We start from the raw sequence: 16,686 nt of genomic DNA, 5'->3' as shown, positions 1-16,686 counted from the left end.
CAAGTTTTTGACGATTTTTTATGATATTTCTCATATATTCCATAAAAAATCGTCAAAAATCTTTGGGTGATTCCGAGAATTTCTATTTGCTGCAAAAAAAACACCACGGTAATTCTATTGAAAATAGCATAAGTCCGGGTTAGTTCCAATTAAATCATATAAAGTGCATCAAAACCATATAATCTCTCCCTAATAATAAAGCAAATAGGGTTTCTGGTCGTCCGTTATGGCATTTTTGCAAAAAGGACCTTCCGTTTTCTGTTAATAAACCCGCAGTCCTTTCTTTAGTGAGGAAAACGTTTCACTTTTATGATTAAGACCCTATATGTTTTCTTTGGCTGGTGTCGCTGGTGTCGCCGCTGTTGCAGTTCCTGGGCGACCGGGCCAGGTCCTTCGCCGACGACCTCGCGCGCTACCTCCTGGGAGGAGCGGGGGACGCGCGCGCCGATCTCGCACGCCTCTCCGACGAGCTCCTCCGCCTCAAGGTGACCGCCGCCAGCGTCAAGCACGCCCGGCGCCGCCCCTCCGACCCCACACTCGCCGCCTGGATCCACTGCCTCAGGGACGCGGCCCACGACGCCGACGACCTCCTCGACGACAGCGAGGCGGGAGGCAGGAGGCGCACGCGGAGGCGATAGGCTGGGTCAAGCATCGGGGTCTTCTCCCGATCTATCTGGGAACTTAGGGGCGTCCTCTCCAGCTGACCACTTGTGGCCACCGGCGGTACTGCGATACTCTGCAAGGGCTTACTTTTGATGGACACTGCAGCTTCCTGTGTTCTGCCTGCCGGTGGTCCTGCTTCCACACTAATGCCAAACAGCATCTGGTCCAGGTCATTGACTGAGGATTTACCGACGCTATGTGCTCTTGGTTCATAACCTGGTGGGATGACTCCATTGACAAGAGCAATGAACTGCGCTTCTTTCTCGGCATCAGATGAGCCTTGCACCACGAAATGCACGTGGCGCTCATCGTCCTTGCGAGAGAAGAGGTACATGTTGATCATCTCTCTGTTTTCCTCCAGCACAATGCACTCGTCAATCATATGCCGAAGGTCATCATCAGAGGTGATGGAGATGAGCATGCTCAATTGCTCCCCTGGGAGGTGGTACTTTACGGTGTGAGCCCTCCCGATTAGCTTTGTTGTCTTGCTGATCAGCTCTTGCCAAGAAATGTCCCGGTTAATTTTCATCAGATGCCTGTCACCGCCGATGTACCGGAGCTCGCCGTCGCTTGGCCTTGGTAAGAAAGTACCACCAAAGTTGCATATAAGCTTTATCTTCATGGACTTAACATTGTAATAGTCTCGAGGGAACTGTCTGCTTGTGAAACTCAGTGGACCAGATGTTGGTAGATTCTTTGGTCCTTTCAGATCACAAATGTTGAATTGTTCCACCCAGTCCATGTTGCTGGTGTGTGTGCTCTTCTCCGACGGTAATCAGAACGATGGACTCCTATCCTTGTGTTTGCTCTCTCTTGCATAAATTCAGAAGAAATTGATCACCAATCTATCAGAACTGGTTCAGCACATGGCGTTAGTCCTATTTCATCAAGAAGTTTATAGACCTAAGACTCAGCGTTTGGGAGATTTGAGAGGGGGGGATTTCAGAAAGTTTGATCTGTAGGGACAGGAGATTCGATTTAGCATTCACATATTCCTATCAAGTCATGATAAGGATGACAGTCAACACACTTAACTACAAGATTGCTGCAAATAATCAATTCTTAGAAGTGTGTTATAAGAATTTGATGCAGCTATAACAAAGATATACAAAGATTACAGAAGTTTAAGAGAAAAGGAACCCACAATTGAAAGGAGAAGACAGATAATTGACCTCTTGAGAGTTCAGGCTGCTACTGATACTCAAAACTTCATGGTTGCCAACAGCTCCATAGTGCTTGCCTGAGTGCCAGTGGTGTTTGAGATACTTATATGATGAACAAAACAAGTGAGTGGATTCAAGTCTAGAAAGATTGTTTTTGAGCGAAGATGGATTGGAGTTTGTGAGTTGCTGACTCACCTTTGAAGCAATGAGTGGATGGTGTCTGCAACACTTCAAGTTTTATTATGCAGTTGCACGAGGTTGAATTTTGCAGGTTTATGGCTGATCGTCATGCTTTAGCTGAGGAACGGATGGAGTTACCAAGAAAAAAAGGAGGAAGTCCGTCACCTGAACATGATCATGGAAGAGATTAATGACAATAATGGAGCTTACATCAACAAGCTCGTTGACAAGAGAAGGAAGCTTCAAGCTGAACTTAGATCAAATGAGTCTTTGAGAGATGAGGTTGTGCATCTATGTGCTGAAATCGAGAAGCTCCACGCCGTTAGGAAAGAACTCTCTGCAAAGGTTGCATCACTCATGCATGAGCTTAGTAGGGACAAATCACATAGATGACAGGAACTTACATATGCAAGGTACACACCTCGACACACAGTCTCTTTTGCAAGACCAGACTCTCAAGTATCCCGGTAAATCTGTTGAATGGAAACTCTGAATATCATTGGTTTGTATAATTCTATTTATTTGCAAGAATGTGTGTGCATTAGAGCATGCAGAAGTGGAATTTTGAGTTGGTGGAACAAGTGAAAGTAATGGAAAAGAATATGATTTTGATGGGGCAAGAAATTCAACAACTGCGGGCCAAATTAGCTAATTTTAATGGCTATGGGGCACAAGTATGTTATTGCGATCAACTATAGTGTTGTAAATTCAGCTATTATTTCTATATTTATTTTCCTTTCTTTCTTGTCATATCTTGTCATTTATTTTCTGAATTTGACGTTGCACATGCACATTATGGTGGGGTTTGAGCAATCCTGATTTAGGAATCTGGTATGTCTCAGCACTTCACATGAGTTTCTGTAAAAAAACACCAATTCTTTGGTTTGTAACGCCAATGAACATGCTCACTGCTCTTAGCCAAATAAAATATTGATGCGTCTAATATTGGTAGGTCAAGTCGCCTAATCCTTCCACGTTTGCCAACTCATGTGATACTAATTAGTGTCTTGATATTTAATGGTTGAAAAACCTTTCATTTGTAATATCGATAGTATGAGACCAAATTTATTGTTTTATTTAAGTGCCATTCTTTGTTCTGTTTGATAAATGAAGATTGTTGTTGTCCTATATTTTGTTTTGTGGTGTTTCAGTTCAGGAAGGGGCATGGTAATCTATCGTACAATATGAATTAATGACTCAAAGGTATGTAACTGAATTTATTGATAGAATTAGATGTGTTGTTGTTTTTTTAAGGATCATGTATATTTTTTCTCCCGTTGCATCGCACGGGCATTTTTGCTAGTAATATTCTAAACATAAGTGAGTATGGCATATCGATACGTTGGAGGAGTATCACGCCCAATCCCGCTCCGGCGAGGCCGAGCTCCAATGTGCCCACACCCCTGCCCGCTCGGCGAGGACGAGCTAGATTTTGCCGGCAGATTGAGCACGAGACCTCACCATCGCTCCAAGCAGCTTCACATCAAACACCCTGGTGGCGCGTTGCATCTTCACGACAAGCCCCACAACATCCTACTACCTCCCATCATCACCCTGCTCCGGTAGCAGCATCCGCACGCCAAGCTATCTTCCTGGAGCTCCTCTACCACCCGTGCGTCGACTACAAGCACCTGGTGAGCTCCTCCTTCCTCTTCTCCAGCTTTCCCGTGTCTTATGGCAAGATCCAGTGGCTGAGACGACATCGACGAGGGTATCGCGTGTTCGTGATGAGTGTGTTTGTGCTGACCAGGGGAGGAAGAGGGATGGGATCAAGGGAGTGAGGATGACGGGTGGGCCTTACGCCAACCTATATTTGAGGCAACCGGTGTGAGTTGTTTCCATGCCATGTCATCATTTATGGAGGGATCCAGTTGTCAGATTTCTAATAAAAAAGCTCTAATCGATCCATCAACGTTTTTTGCAAACTCTAAATACAATGGAGGTGGGTTTTCGAAAAAGAACTGAAAGATGGTGCCTTTTTGAATTAGGGTCCCCAATTGTGGCGACCTTTTGCAATTTACTTTAAGGACTACCTCATTATTGAAGACTAGCATTCCTTCTTTTCCAGAGATTCCAAAGAATAGCCATAAACATCATGTTGTGGTTTCTCAAGGCGGCGCAAATATTTTTTTTACAAGGAATTTTTTCGATCTATTCATCAACTATCAAAACAGTACAAAAAACACTAGAAAATTACATCCAAATCCGTATACCACCTAGCGTCGACTACAATCACTAGAGCGAGCAAAAGGGGAACCGCCTCATCGCCCCTCCATCATCGAAGTCGGCGAACCTTATTATAGTAGTTAATCGGGAAGTCGTCGTCCTAAGGCCCAAGAGGACTAGCACACTAGAACAACAGCCGCCGTTGATAAAAAAAAAGAGTATATCGAAAGGATTTAATGTAAAGACACACAAATACATACGAACGAAGACCGAATCCAAATGAATACATCGAAGACAAACGCTGATTGAATCCCGCGAGATCCCTCAATGACAAATCTTCGTACGCCCTTTCATGAAGGCTGGGCGGATCTAGTCCTATTATTCAGTAATCACGGTTGTCTCTTGCTAGCTGTTGCGTCTTCTGTTTACCGAAAAAGGCTTTCGCCCTGCTTTATAGATAAAGCAACCACCACAGTCACAAGGTACAAAAAAAAGTCACACACGCACACAAGGTACCACAACACAGATTACAATAAGGTTCTGCTGAGAGCTCAACTCAACAAGCCCTAAAGAAAAAGGAAAGACAGGCGGGAGGCCCGTACGCGCGTGAAGTGGGGCGTCTAGTCCGGCTAGGGAGGTGGAGGGAGGAGCGACGACACCAAGCGAAGAGCCACCATCCTAAGGTTAGCAGTAAGAATGTTGATGCGTCCTGGTCCTGGTGACGGCTAAGCGGCCGCCAGAGCTGCAGAAAACCACACAATTTGAACACGACACTCGTTGCATATCGGAGAGGGACATGTTGAATCACCAGCTTATTGTGAACCACCCATAGCGTCGAGGCAAGGACCCCAATGACAAGCCACCTAATGTGGCGTCTCGGCGGGGGAGGGACTGGACCTCATCAAATAAGTGGAAGTTGGTGTTGGCCCAACGGCCTCCCATGACCTCTTGGAGGCAGCTCCAAGGAAACTGGTCAGATATGCACGAGAAAAATATATGATTGGAGTCGTCAGCAGTCCCGTAAAGTGGGCATAGCCCATCGCCCGGTCCGTTCCGCTTAAGCACCTCAACGCCGAACGGGACACGGCCGCGGATCCACTGCCACAAAATTATCCGGATCTCAGGGAAGCCTGATCGACCAGATCAGCTGGTCCCGAGCAAGACTTCATATGTTCGTCGATACTTTGACCTTGGTTCTGTGTCAATGGCGTGTGTGTGTGCACGTGTGCGTTGAACCTTGTGGTGTCTTGTATGCTTTAGTCGAGGCTTTATATAATATAAAACGGGGAAAACCCTTTTTCGTCATCGACCAGATCAGCTCGAGGGGCGCATGCGCACTTGAGAAAGCTATGACCCGTGGAGAAGCAGCCCGAGGGCTCAATGTGTCACGAGATGCGGTTGGCAGCTGATCTAAGGCTGTATTCCAAAAAAAAAAAAGAAAAAAAAAAAGAGGCTGATCTAAGGCTGGTACAACTTTTGCCACTAGCATCTTGTGTTTATTGCGCTCGATGTTGGGTTGGTACAACTTTTGCCATGGGCTCGAATGGCGGTTTATTTTTATTTTGACCTGGTTGTACAAGGATTTTCTCGGTTTGACCCAAGCCTGTTTCGTGGTGTTGAAACATTTCGACCGTTTTGTTAAGACGGCATACAAATAATACCTGCACTTGGATGCACCGGAATTCATGTCAGCCTTTCGATGAAAGGCGTCTCTGCAGGGCAAACCTTTCCAAGCGCATCTTTCCTCTATCCTCGCCAACGCAAGAGCCAAGAACAACGCACGGATTACGAGGCGGGAGAATTGGCGGCAAACCGCCGCACGGTTTCATCCATCTCCACCCCGTAATAGATTCAGGGTTAAGCTGAATGAATGGATGAGCTGTCCAAGGAGCAGATCGACGAGTTTCGGGCGGCCTTCAGCCTCTTCGATAAGGATGGAGACGGTGATTCCTTCCTCCTCAATTCGATCGCCATCGGGACGCATCGATTTTGATCCCGTTGGCGCGCTCAATCCGATACGATTCGATTTATTTCGCGCGCGAAAACCTACAGGGACGATCACGGCCAAGGAGCTCGGCACGGTGATGCGGTCGCTGGGGCAGCGCCCGTCAGAGGAGGAGCTGAGGGAGATGATCGCGGAGGTGGACGCCGACGGCAACGGCGTCGTGGACTTCTCCGAGTTCCTGGTCCTCCTCGACCGCAAGATGCGCGGCGCCGACGCCGAGGACGAGCTCCGCGAGGCCTTCCGCGTCTTCGACCAGGACCAGAACGGCTTCATCTCGCTCGACGAGTTCCGGCACGTCATGGACAACCTCGGCGAGCGCCTCTCCGACGAAGAGCTCAAGGAGATGCTCCGCGAGGCCGACCTCGACGGCGACGGCCAGATCAACTACTCCGAGTTCGCCAGGGTCATGATGGCCAAGTCGGTACCATTCCGTCTCCACCTTCTCATGGCATTACCGTTGTACGATTGTAAATCTGCAATCAAATGTTCTTCGATTTTCTTTTCCCGCCTAATTCAGTCAATCAATCAATCTGCAGGATGGACTCGACGGGATCAAAACCATTGGTGCCGCTGCTCTTCAAGAATGGAGTCCGGGTCTGCCGCTACCTTCTGGCCTTCCGGATTATGGAGATCGGCCGGAGTATTAAACGACGGTACACTCCACCAACTTGCGTTAACTAATCTTCATTCATAGGCAAAACCTTCTTCATCTTTTCCTATCTTTTGCACTTGTTGCAAGGAAGCATCTTTAACCGAACAACGATGAGCATGAACCCAATATATGACACTCTCCTCCGATCCGTATTACTTGTCGCAACTTTAGTACAGTATAACTTTGTATTCCAATCTCACAGTGCATGTTGATCGTGTGCAAAATGGCAGACGGCGGAAGTCACAGCAAAACAGTCGTGAGATGGTAGGAGAGAAGACCGGCGGCGATGCCGATCCCCCGCCGGAGCAAGGAGACAAGGACAAACGAGGAAGCGACAGCCGCTGCATCCCCTCATGTACCATCCTCTGAAAATTCAGGTTTTTTTGTTTCACCCTTCAGTTCTGTTTTACAGCTGAAGGAACAAGTGTAACAAGGCAAAAACAAGAAATTTACTCCATGATCTCACAATTTACAATGGGAACAAAATGATGACTGACCGATGTGAGTTTACAATGGGAACGAAATGTTTGCGAATTCCTGATTGCATTGTTCCGAAGTGACTCGATACGGCTTGCGAAAACCCACATGTCTAATATACAGCAAAACCTACTAGAATGCACTTAAATTAAACTGTCCCAAAATGCAGCATATACAACACCAGTGGAGGACAAGCACAGCTGACAACAAGACTATCCGCCCGTACTTACAAAATGCAATGAACAATTTTTCCTGATCCAGCTCCTGAGAATGGATCAACTCCGGAAGAATGGGATGCTAATAGTTTACCCATTCCCCCTTCTCCGAAGCTGCTGCTAGGAAGGTTGGATCTGAAGATCGTCGGATTTCCAAACAACGTCCTTCAAGGTGTTAGAAAGGTTCTTGTAGAACTGCACCACAATATAAAGATTTATGCATTTCAGTACAAATTGGCGAGGGAAAGGCGAAAAGAGGTCAAACACAATTTACAATCCCGGTAACTCGTAGAGTCCAGATTACTGAGGTCGGAGAAGCAGGAATCGGTGCACCTCTCAGTTGACAAACCCTACTTCAATCATAATAGGCATGATAATTTACCTTGTGAAATTCTAAAGTGTCACCTTTTGCTTTGCGAACTTCAACCATATGAAGAGAAGGTCCAACTCGCAGTATCTAAATGATAATGCATAAATAAAGTTAAACTGAAGAAGTTAAACTTAAAAGTGGATTCAGTTCAGCATATTCTCCACATTACCTCCGTAGCAACATTGAGGTTCCCCTTCCTTCCTGCCTTTACCTTTTCTAGTCTCAGCTGATCAAACAAATAAGGATTTAAATATTCAGGAAAAATATATACTCGAAGCTCATATACAAAATCAATAGATCTTTTTTGACAAAAATAATCTTGGGTGGCAGACCTTGTAATTTTTCTTCTGAACATCAAATCCGAGAGGCTTTGCAGCTTCCTCAATCTTGCGGACAATTTCTTTAGGCGAGCTTTTAGATGTAAACCTTGTTTCTCTTTTAAATTCCTGTCGACATAGCTATTCAATGTTAGAATATAAAAGAATGAAGTTTCGAAATTATTAAATGCGTAACAGAAAATGTGCATAAATCTCTAAGTGAAAAAAAAAGGTCTGAGGATCTTATATTTACATAGGCATATAAATGTAACTGCTAGCTTTGATGATTCAATATAACTGAGCTATCGAATTAGAGATACTTTATAATAAAATCAGGTGCATAATAGAAGCATGATTTAGGCTATATCAGTAAAACCTATAAAACTATGGCAAGTTAAGTCATCGTGCGTCGCAATTTCCTAAGTTTTATGTTGCTATTAGGGTGTTATCTTACCTGCTCAGAGTCGAATAAATTTCCAAGATTGAGGCCTGCTGACATTGAAATCAGTTCAAATGCATTCAGAGCTACTGGTTCTTCTTCTTTCTTTTCTGTTACATGGTGCTCCTGGAGGAAGGCAAACCAGATTCATAAAACTGGTTAGTAATACCGAACCCATGAGAGATCTTCTGCATGTGGTAGAAACAGAAATGCAAGAGTTTGCATATGACCATGGGCTTACTTCTGAATCATTGAAGACAGCGTCCACATCGTCCAGTGTTGTGTCATACTTCTCATCAAACTCCGCGCGCTTGTAGCCTTTCTTGAACCATTCATCCTCTAGCATTTCTTGAACTGTTATTCTCTGGCAAAATTTGTCAAGACATTAGCTTGATATTATGGAGCAAAATGTGGGATTATTAGTCCCTGAATTCTATATTCTCTGGTGTGTTTATTAGTAAGCATAAAAGAACTTTGAATATTGATAGGCTGATAAATGGAACTGACAGCATGTTATCTACAACCCTACTATAGGATTCATTGTGTGAGGACATTTTCCTATCTAAAATATTGGTTCAATGAGCTCTTGTGTTCTACCATACCGTCATTGGATTTGGATCAAGGATTCTTGTTAACAACCTCTTGGCTGGAAAAGACGTCCACGGTGGAAAAGTAAATTCTGCATCTGATATCTGCAAGGAACGATTGAGAAAAACCAAATCAGCATGAACAAGCAAGACCGTAACAGTAAACCAAAAGAAGTACAATGCTCACTTTCTTATACAAGACCATAAGATTAGAGTCCTCAAAAGGCAAATACCCTGCTAGCAGAACAAACAAAATTACTCCACATGACCACAAATCTGCCATTGCACCATCATAGCCTTGATCTTCGAGGACCTGTTGCGAAGGTAGTTACAATATTTTAATCATTACTAGTGGTATTCGGTTAGAAAATAATGTCAAGAACTGTTGGCGGTTCAGTTCTACAAATTTCTGAAATTACCTCTGGTGCAACATAATTTGGAGTGCCGCAAGTCGTGTGCAGTAATCCATCATCCTGAACAACAATAAATAGTTAGATATTCCAAAATATACCAGAAGAATGAACATATGAGAATTTTTTAGCATCAAAGGAACATGATTATCTGTTAATACAGATGAAAACTTTCCATAATAACTTAAGAGTGCATGAAGCTACAAACCCATACCTTGAGCTGCTGAGATAGTGCACTCAGCCCAAAATCAGACACCTTCAGATTTCCACATGAATCAAGTAATAAATTTTCTGGCTGCAGGTATTTTGGTTTAAATACATTATGTGAGTACATTTCGCATCGACATGAAAAAAGGGCAGCAGAGATGGAGAGGAGCTCACTTTTAAATCACGGTGGTAGACCCCCCTGCTATGGCAATAATCAACCGCATTAATCAACTGTTGGAAGTATCTCCTTGCCTCATCTTCCCTCATTCTGCCATGGTTAACCTTTACGACAAGGGGCGCGATAGCCGTCAGTACATAACTAACAACGGTATATGTTGTAATCCTGTGTTTGCTGAGGATGAGCAAACCACATCAGTGCGTAAGCAGGAAACATCTGGTGCATATCACTTACAATTGTGTCAAAGAGCTCGCCACCGGTGACATATTCTAAAACAATGTAGATCTTTGTTTTGCTTCCCATCACCTGGAAAGTTGAAGAGAGCATTAATTAATTCGATAACATTAGCAGTTTCCCCTGATGAAATTAAAATAGACGCGCCAAATAATTGCGTCCAATATTTCTGACAACAGCTTTATGGTTGAGGTGCATGATTGGAAAGAGGTAGCTGCCTTGGAGTAGTATTGTGGCATGGACCCCAAACATTATGCACTTTTCTGAAGAATATTACTCGCTCTGTACCTAAATAATTATAGTTGGGAAGAACTAACAAAAATGAATGGTGATTCCTTGAGATAATACCTCGTGTATGCGGACAACATTGGGATGCTTAATCAACTTCATCGTTGCGATTTCCCGCTTGATCTGCGATTCCACCACAGATTTAGTTACTCATCAGGAGCAAAAAAAAAAAAAAAAAAAAACTATGGGGCAGGAGGACCCATCGTAGTCCACTAGATATGCAATACCACCAGAAACAAGAAGTGCTATAATTGAGGAGCATGAAAAGGTTAAATGTGAGGTGGGCGTTAGGAGAGTGACCTGCTCAACCATCTTGTGCTTGAGAAGCTTCTCCTTGTCCAAGATCTTGATGGCAACGGGGTCCCCTGTCTCGGTGTTCCTGGCGAACCTGACCTTGGCGAATGTGCCCTCGCCGATGGTCCGGCCTAGCTCATACTTGCCCACACGCCTCTTCACCTTGGTTGTACTCATCCCCTGCCTTATCGCCCTCTGGAACCCTCAGGTCAGGCGTGTGGCTCCGTTTCCACGCGCCGCCAATTTGCTTCACTGTCCTGTGTGGAAAATGTACAGGTGAGACATGGAAAAGACAGGCTGAATAAACCTCATTTGGATTGCAGACCATTTCTTCTCTCAGATCACACATTAATGAGCAGATATATCCAAAATAATAATAATGTTATCATCTTGTGGCACTACAGAAAATGGCCCCGTGGCCATGAAAATGCTGTGGAGCAGTCAGTTATGGAGGATTGAGGAACGAGCAGACCATGCATTAACTTGTGTAGACAAAACTGCAGTTGGCACTTGTGCATTAGGTTGTCAATGAATTACATACATGCAGCACTCCCGACCTGCATGGTTCGAATGAGAGAGGGGGGAAAAACTGCAGCTGGCTCTGGCACCTAGTACCGCTGAACCCAAAAATAAGATGTGTGAACAAGTCAATCAGCACAGTAGTGGAGTTGTTTAGTAGACAAGATCCTGGAGAAAATCCCCGAAAGGCCAAATTAAACCGGAATAATCAACTGGAGGTCAAAAGGAATAATAAGACCGTCGATGTTTTGGATCTGGACAGGATGTCTGTTGTGAATGGAACTGGGCACGCACGAGGGGAAGGGGGCTGCAAACACGCCATTTTTTTGAAAGAAAGAAAGAATACAGTAGAATTTTTTAAAGAAACAGACCATTTGAATATTCGCAGGGGATGGCATATTCCACACCCGCGAAAGGAAGATGAACTGGTCAGAATTCTCCAGCACCAAGCCGGTATTCTTCTTGCTCTTTTTTTGGGGAAAAAAATATCTTTTGAAGATTTGCCAAGAGCAAGAAGGTAACCCACCCTAGGCCCTGTAGCTCCCATCAAGAAATTCTTCATACGCAAAGAATGGCACCAAGTTTATGCATCTGATCCTGATGGGAGCTAGTCTCCAAGAATCAAGCTCAGTTAGTTAGGGGGAACGGCGCAGGCCAAAATTGAGCCTTGTGCTCACATCAAACACTCGGTGGTGGAACCACAATTCACAAGGAGGAAAGAGTAGAAAGCAAATTGAGAAGGTCGGAAAACTTACAGTTACAAGGTGGCTGCTCGCTGCTATGTGAGTGGCAAGAAATGGCTGCCTGTTATCAGGAAGAGCTCGGGGTGAGGAGAAGAGGGAAGCTGAACTACTGTAATAAATAGGAGTGAGCGAGAGGAGGAGTTTGGAACAACTCGGCTGAGCTGGGCTGGGCTGAAACTGAGAAGACGACGACACAGACATGACGGTGGCCTTTAAGAAAGCAGCTGCCGGGGCAGTTGGTGTCAGAGCGGGGGGCCTACGGCGACTCGGACAGCGGCAGCAGGGTGCGTGTGGACTCACACACCACACAGCAGCACACCATGGGTGTGCATGCATGATTGATCCCGGATTTCAGATCTGGACCCCCTCCTCGTTAATTCAACACAGGTGAATTCGGTGTCCAATTATTATGAGTATGCCATATCCAGTAGTACCCGACTCCGTTGCACATTGTGTTCAAAGAAAAGAAAAAAAATACGTTGCATTTATGATTTCTTTTAAACATGTTACAAAAGTGAACAATATAGCACCTCGGATGGAGTTCCTTCATCATGCTTGATGGTAGCACAAGGTTTCAAAATTAGTCACTCCGTGCATCTAGCACACGGACGAGTGATGGTGTTCCGGACTAAGGGGTACCGGCGCGAGGTATTTAGCCCACATGGCCGAATTAGAGGATTCTAATATATCGCGTAAAGGACGACCTAAGTATCAAAGACTTGTTTTTTTAAGATGGAAACTACTTAAGACCTGATGTGCACTTCAGGGGTAGCTTTGTATTCGGCATGTCAACGACCGATCTAGCATGCAACCTAGGCATCTTCGGGAATCAATATAAGTCCAGAGGTTTAGTCGGTAGAGACACAATTACTCACTTTTGGATTTAGAGTTTACACAACGGTCTTGAGGTAGATCATCATTCTCTACTTGATACATCATCATCAATCAAAGCACGACGTAGGGTTTTACCTCTTCGAGAGGGCCCGAACCTCAGTAAACATCATCTCCCCGAGTCTTATGTAACTATTGATTTTAGATCCAGAGCTCGTGACCCCCTTACGTGAGATCAGTCGGTTTTAGTATCAACAACAAGCATGCGGATGCTCTCGCTCCCGACTGAGGCGATCGTGCTCACACCGCCGCGTTTGCGTGAATTTCGACACTACTGCTGGATGGTCCTAAGACGACACATGTATTTGAGAACTTTCAACCAAACTGTGTGCGATCCATCAATCGCAAATGGTATAGTTCTGGCTCCATCGTCAATAAAACGAATTGTGTGCAACGGCTAGACCATCATGCATGATTCAGATGAGACTTGCGTGTGCCATGCATCGCATAGAGTAGGTCCTCATGAACTATTTACTATTAATTAAGAGAACACAAACACTTAACAAAACACATATGCATGCGACGATATACAAAACACATATGCATGCGACGATATACAGTTCACTCGGATAAACTATAAACTGTTTGTGTTGATCCAACACAACATAAGCTATTTAGCATAAGAAGGTGTGTCATACCTAGCAAACCGTTCAGTAATTAAAATTGTGTGGAAAGACCAATAATAACGCAAACGATTCATCCTCACAAGTTGTGTATGGTGTGGGCAGAGGGTTGCTGGTAAACAATTGTATGCAGTGTGATTCGGTCTGTTTGCACAACATCTATGCTATGTCTACAGAATAACAACATAGTTGCATAACCAACTTGAACATCCAATTACATAAGTAACTACATAACACATGTACATTTCTCAATAAAAATTTACAAGTAGACGATCATCAAATCTTATTCTTCTTCTGACGACGGTTACTGCCACCGCTCTATTTGTGGCTATCCCTCGCCGTCTGCAGGAAGGAGGCACTTCCTCGTGTCAACGATCCTCCTATACATCTCGTAGCTCGTGTACGCGTCCTTGGGCGCGTACTTGATATGTTCTTCATCCACCCCTTGTGCTAGACAAACTTGTCCTTGTCGCACTCAGCCTTCATGCCTCTGTAGTACAGGTAGATGATGGTCGGGCGAGGTCAACCAGGGATTCCTTGCCCTTCTTGCTGCCCAGACCCTCTATTGTCCTTGGATGCCGACAGGCTTCTGGCAGGCCAAGCCCGTAGTCTTGAGCACTTTTAGATCGTTGGTGGTGTCCACCGTTGCAAACATGTAGTCGAGGTTGTTGACAAATCTGACAAAACGCTCGCAAGACCTTGTGGTCACGCAGTAGCGGTCGACGAGGACATGATGGCGCATGCACAAATGTTTGACGACAACCTTCTGATCATACTCGACATGACCGTCGGTGTAATCGAGGTCGAATCCGACCACTTTGTACTTGTCATCCTCAGCAAACAGCTGCTTAATAGTGTTGATGGAGTTCTCCACCACGACCGGGTCGTTGGTGTACCCTACCTAGAGGTCCGTCTTCCTAATGTGGATGTACACTTTGGCAAGAATGGTGAACTGCCGCTCGGGCCGGTAGCTGCTAGGATCGCCTCCATTGGATCTGTGCGGGATGGTTGAAGAGATGAAGGTATGTGCATCCTCTCTCTGTTTTTTGTAGTGGTGTGCTTCTTGTGTTGTGTGGTGCGGTCACAAGGTTAAAGAGATGATGGTAAATGGTCGCGGGAATAAAGGGATGGGCACCAGATGACCTAGAATTTTGACACGTCCGCATGTTAGTTTTCGCAGCGCTTAATTTCATGGTGGCGCCGAGTTCGGCGCAACCGCATGCATATGGCACACCAAACGTATGTGATCGTTCGTGTGCGGAGGGATGCCTACGAAGCGCGCATAGGGACACGAGCAGAGCGTGTTGGTGTCGCCTCAACCGCGAGCAACCCCATGCGTAGAGCAGTGGTGATAGTGCATAGAGAACGGTCATTTGCTATGTAATAAAATGAAATTTTATTATTATTAACCATTGGTGTACTTACCATTTGTTCCTCCTCCACCTCATCTTTTCATGCCGCCCGAGGATTCCAGTGTACGCTTCGTCACCGCACATGCTTTTCGTTTGGCCACCCGTCAGCTCGAAGGTATGTTGGTCATCCTATTCCCTAGAAACCATGTAGGTTCCCCACACATCCGTGCAAGCTTCCCGCCCAGCTCGGCGAAATCCCCGAAACCCCCAATGGTTGGCAGCCTACTTTATAAACCCTCACGGTGGGCGACTCTACATCGCATTCATTCCCTCCCTCCGTGTAACATGTGTAGTTTGATTCTCCCCAATCTCTAATAGCACCGCTCCGCCGTCATCGCTCCACCACTCCGCTAGAGGACATCTCCAGTTGGGTGGCTGCACCACGTCGGTGGTGCAGTCCCCGTAAGCGTGTAGTGCATGTGGCATGTTTGTTGGGTGTGTGCATGGCACCCACCACACGCTCCGCCACTACTGCCCGAAGGCAGCTACTGCCCGTGATCGGCATGGCCGTCGTTACCTCCGGCCCACCAACGGCTGATGTGGGTGTCAAAACCGGTTAATCTCGGGTAGGGGGTCCCAAAACTATGGATCTTGGATCGATGGGCAATAGGGGACAAGGGAGACGATATTTACCTAGGTTCGGGCCCTCTTGAAGGAGGTAAAACCCTATGTCATGCTCTTGTTTATATTGATGATGGAGTATCGAGTACATAGTTGATCTACCTCGAGATCGTATGTTATTGTCTAAAATCCTAGGAGTAATGATCTTAATCTACCCTATGGAGTAAAAACCCTCTGGTTTATATATATACCAGGGGTACCTAGGCTTACACAATGTCGACTGCGTCAAGGAGCCGCCATACCAAATATACCATCATGACTTGGAGTGCACGCTATAGCTCAGAGTATCTTCATTTAGGACATGGTGTCATCACAATCTTCGGTCCCTTAGTGACGGTCACAGAGAGGCCCACCTGTTTGGCTCATAGAGATAGGCCGGCAACCCAATGACCCCTTAATCTTAGACTCCCTTAGTAGCCCCCGAACTGGCCTCCAATGTCATAGTCTTGATCCAATATCTTCCCGCGTCCAAAGTCTTCGGGTTGTGAGGCGAGTTTTGCTCTTTTCCGATGTTCGGCCGACTCCAGTTTGGCTTGCGGTGCGTTCCCGATTATTGAAGCATCGCATGGCCAACAAAATTGACTTTTCCTCTGCAGAGTTGATGACACCCATCGATTCCTATGCTCCAATAGGAGATAGGTGATTCCAATAATATTTTATCAAAAATCCCTTTATGTGCGAGGGGGAAAACCACCTATTAAATCAGCGAGGCGTGCTTCAAGAAACATACCATGTTCCCCCAGCCGTCGAGAAGAACATCTAAGAGCCATGAGACATGGCGAGCACTCCAAGCTCCTCCTGGCGCCCTCATGGCCCTCTGCCACGCTGTTGGGGATGTAACCAGTGGATGACCCGCCCTAGTTGGGCCGGGTTATCCATTGGGCGATTCATATAAATGTTTAGTTGGGCCTCGTTTTGGCCGAATCAAGGTCGTACGACGAGTATGGCTCTTGACGGGTCTCTCAGCTTTGGAAGATGGCGATTTAGAGACCGCAATGGTCACGAGTTGTAGAAAGGAAGGAATCCTTGTAA

The 16,686-nt window shown here is 45.6% G+C and overlaps 2 protein-coding genes across 4 annotated transcripts; one reads left to right on the top strand and one right to left on the bottom strand.

Moving 5' to 3' along the window:
• Window positions 1-5,829: 5,829 nt before the first annotated feature.
• LOC123448197 (neo-calmodulin-like) lies at window positions 5,830-7,426 on the top strand. Its single transcript, XM_045125011.1, has 4 exons — window positions 5,830-6,115; window positions 6,225-6,594; window positions 6,714-6,830; window positions 7,060-7,426. The coding sequence occupies exons 1-4, from the start codon at window positions 6,043-6,045 to the stop codon at window positions 7,196-7,198; spliced, it is 699 nt and encodes a 232-aa protein (XP_044980946.1). The 5' UTR covers window positions 5,830-6,042; the 3' UTR covers window positions 7,199-7,426.
• LOC123448196 (CBL-interacting protein kinase 32) lies at window positions 7,298-12,295 on the bottom strand. 3 transcript variants are annotated; one of them, XM_045125010.1, is made up of 16 exons: window positions 12,120-12,295; window positions 11,891-11,971; window positions 10,852-11,102; window positions 10,612-10,674; window positions 10,264-10,335; window positions 10,026-10,133; window positions 9,859-9,939; window positions 9,654-9,707; window positions 9,422-9,547; window positions 9,250-9,339; window positions 8,889-9,011; window positions 8,663-8,773; window positions 8,224-8,337; window positions 8,061-8,117; window positions 7,904-7,978; window positions 7,298-7,716 (listed from the first exon to the last, which is right to left on the bottom strand). In XM_045125010.1, exons 3-16 carry the CDS (start codon window positions 11,020-11,022, stop codon window positions 7,642-7,644), a joined length of 1,320 nt encoding a protein of 439 aa, XP_044980945.1. In that variant the 5' UTR covers window positions 11,023-11,102; window positions 11,891-11,971; window positions 12,120-12,295; the 3' UTR covers window positions 7,298-7,641. The 3 variants fall into 3 exon arrangements, with proteins under 3 accessions (XP_044980945.1, XP_044980944.1, XP_044980943.1); XM_045125009.1 differs by lacking the exon at window positions 11,891-11,971 and having other exon boundaries at window positions 10,852-11,097; XM_045125008.1 differs by lacking the exon at window positions 11,891-11,971 and having other exon boundaries at window positions 12,120-12,294.
• Window positions 12,296-16,686: the final 4,391 nt, after the last annotated feature.

Source organism: Hordeum vulgare, chromosome 4H, assembly GCF_904849725.1.
Source record: "Hordeum vulgare subsp. vulgare chromosome 4H, MorexV3_pseudomolecules_assembly, whole genome shotgun sequence".
Lineage (NCBI taxonomy): Eukaryota > Viridiplantae > Streptophyta > Magnoliopsida > Poales > Poaceae > Hordeum > Hordeum vulgare.
The sequence above is the reverse complement of the archived record's forward strand: the minus strand, read 5'-3'. Positions and strand labels throughout refer to the sequence as shown.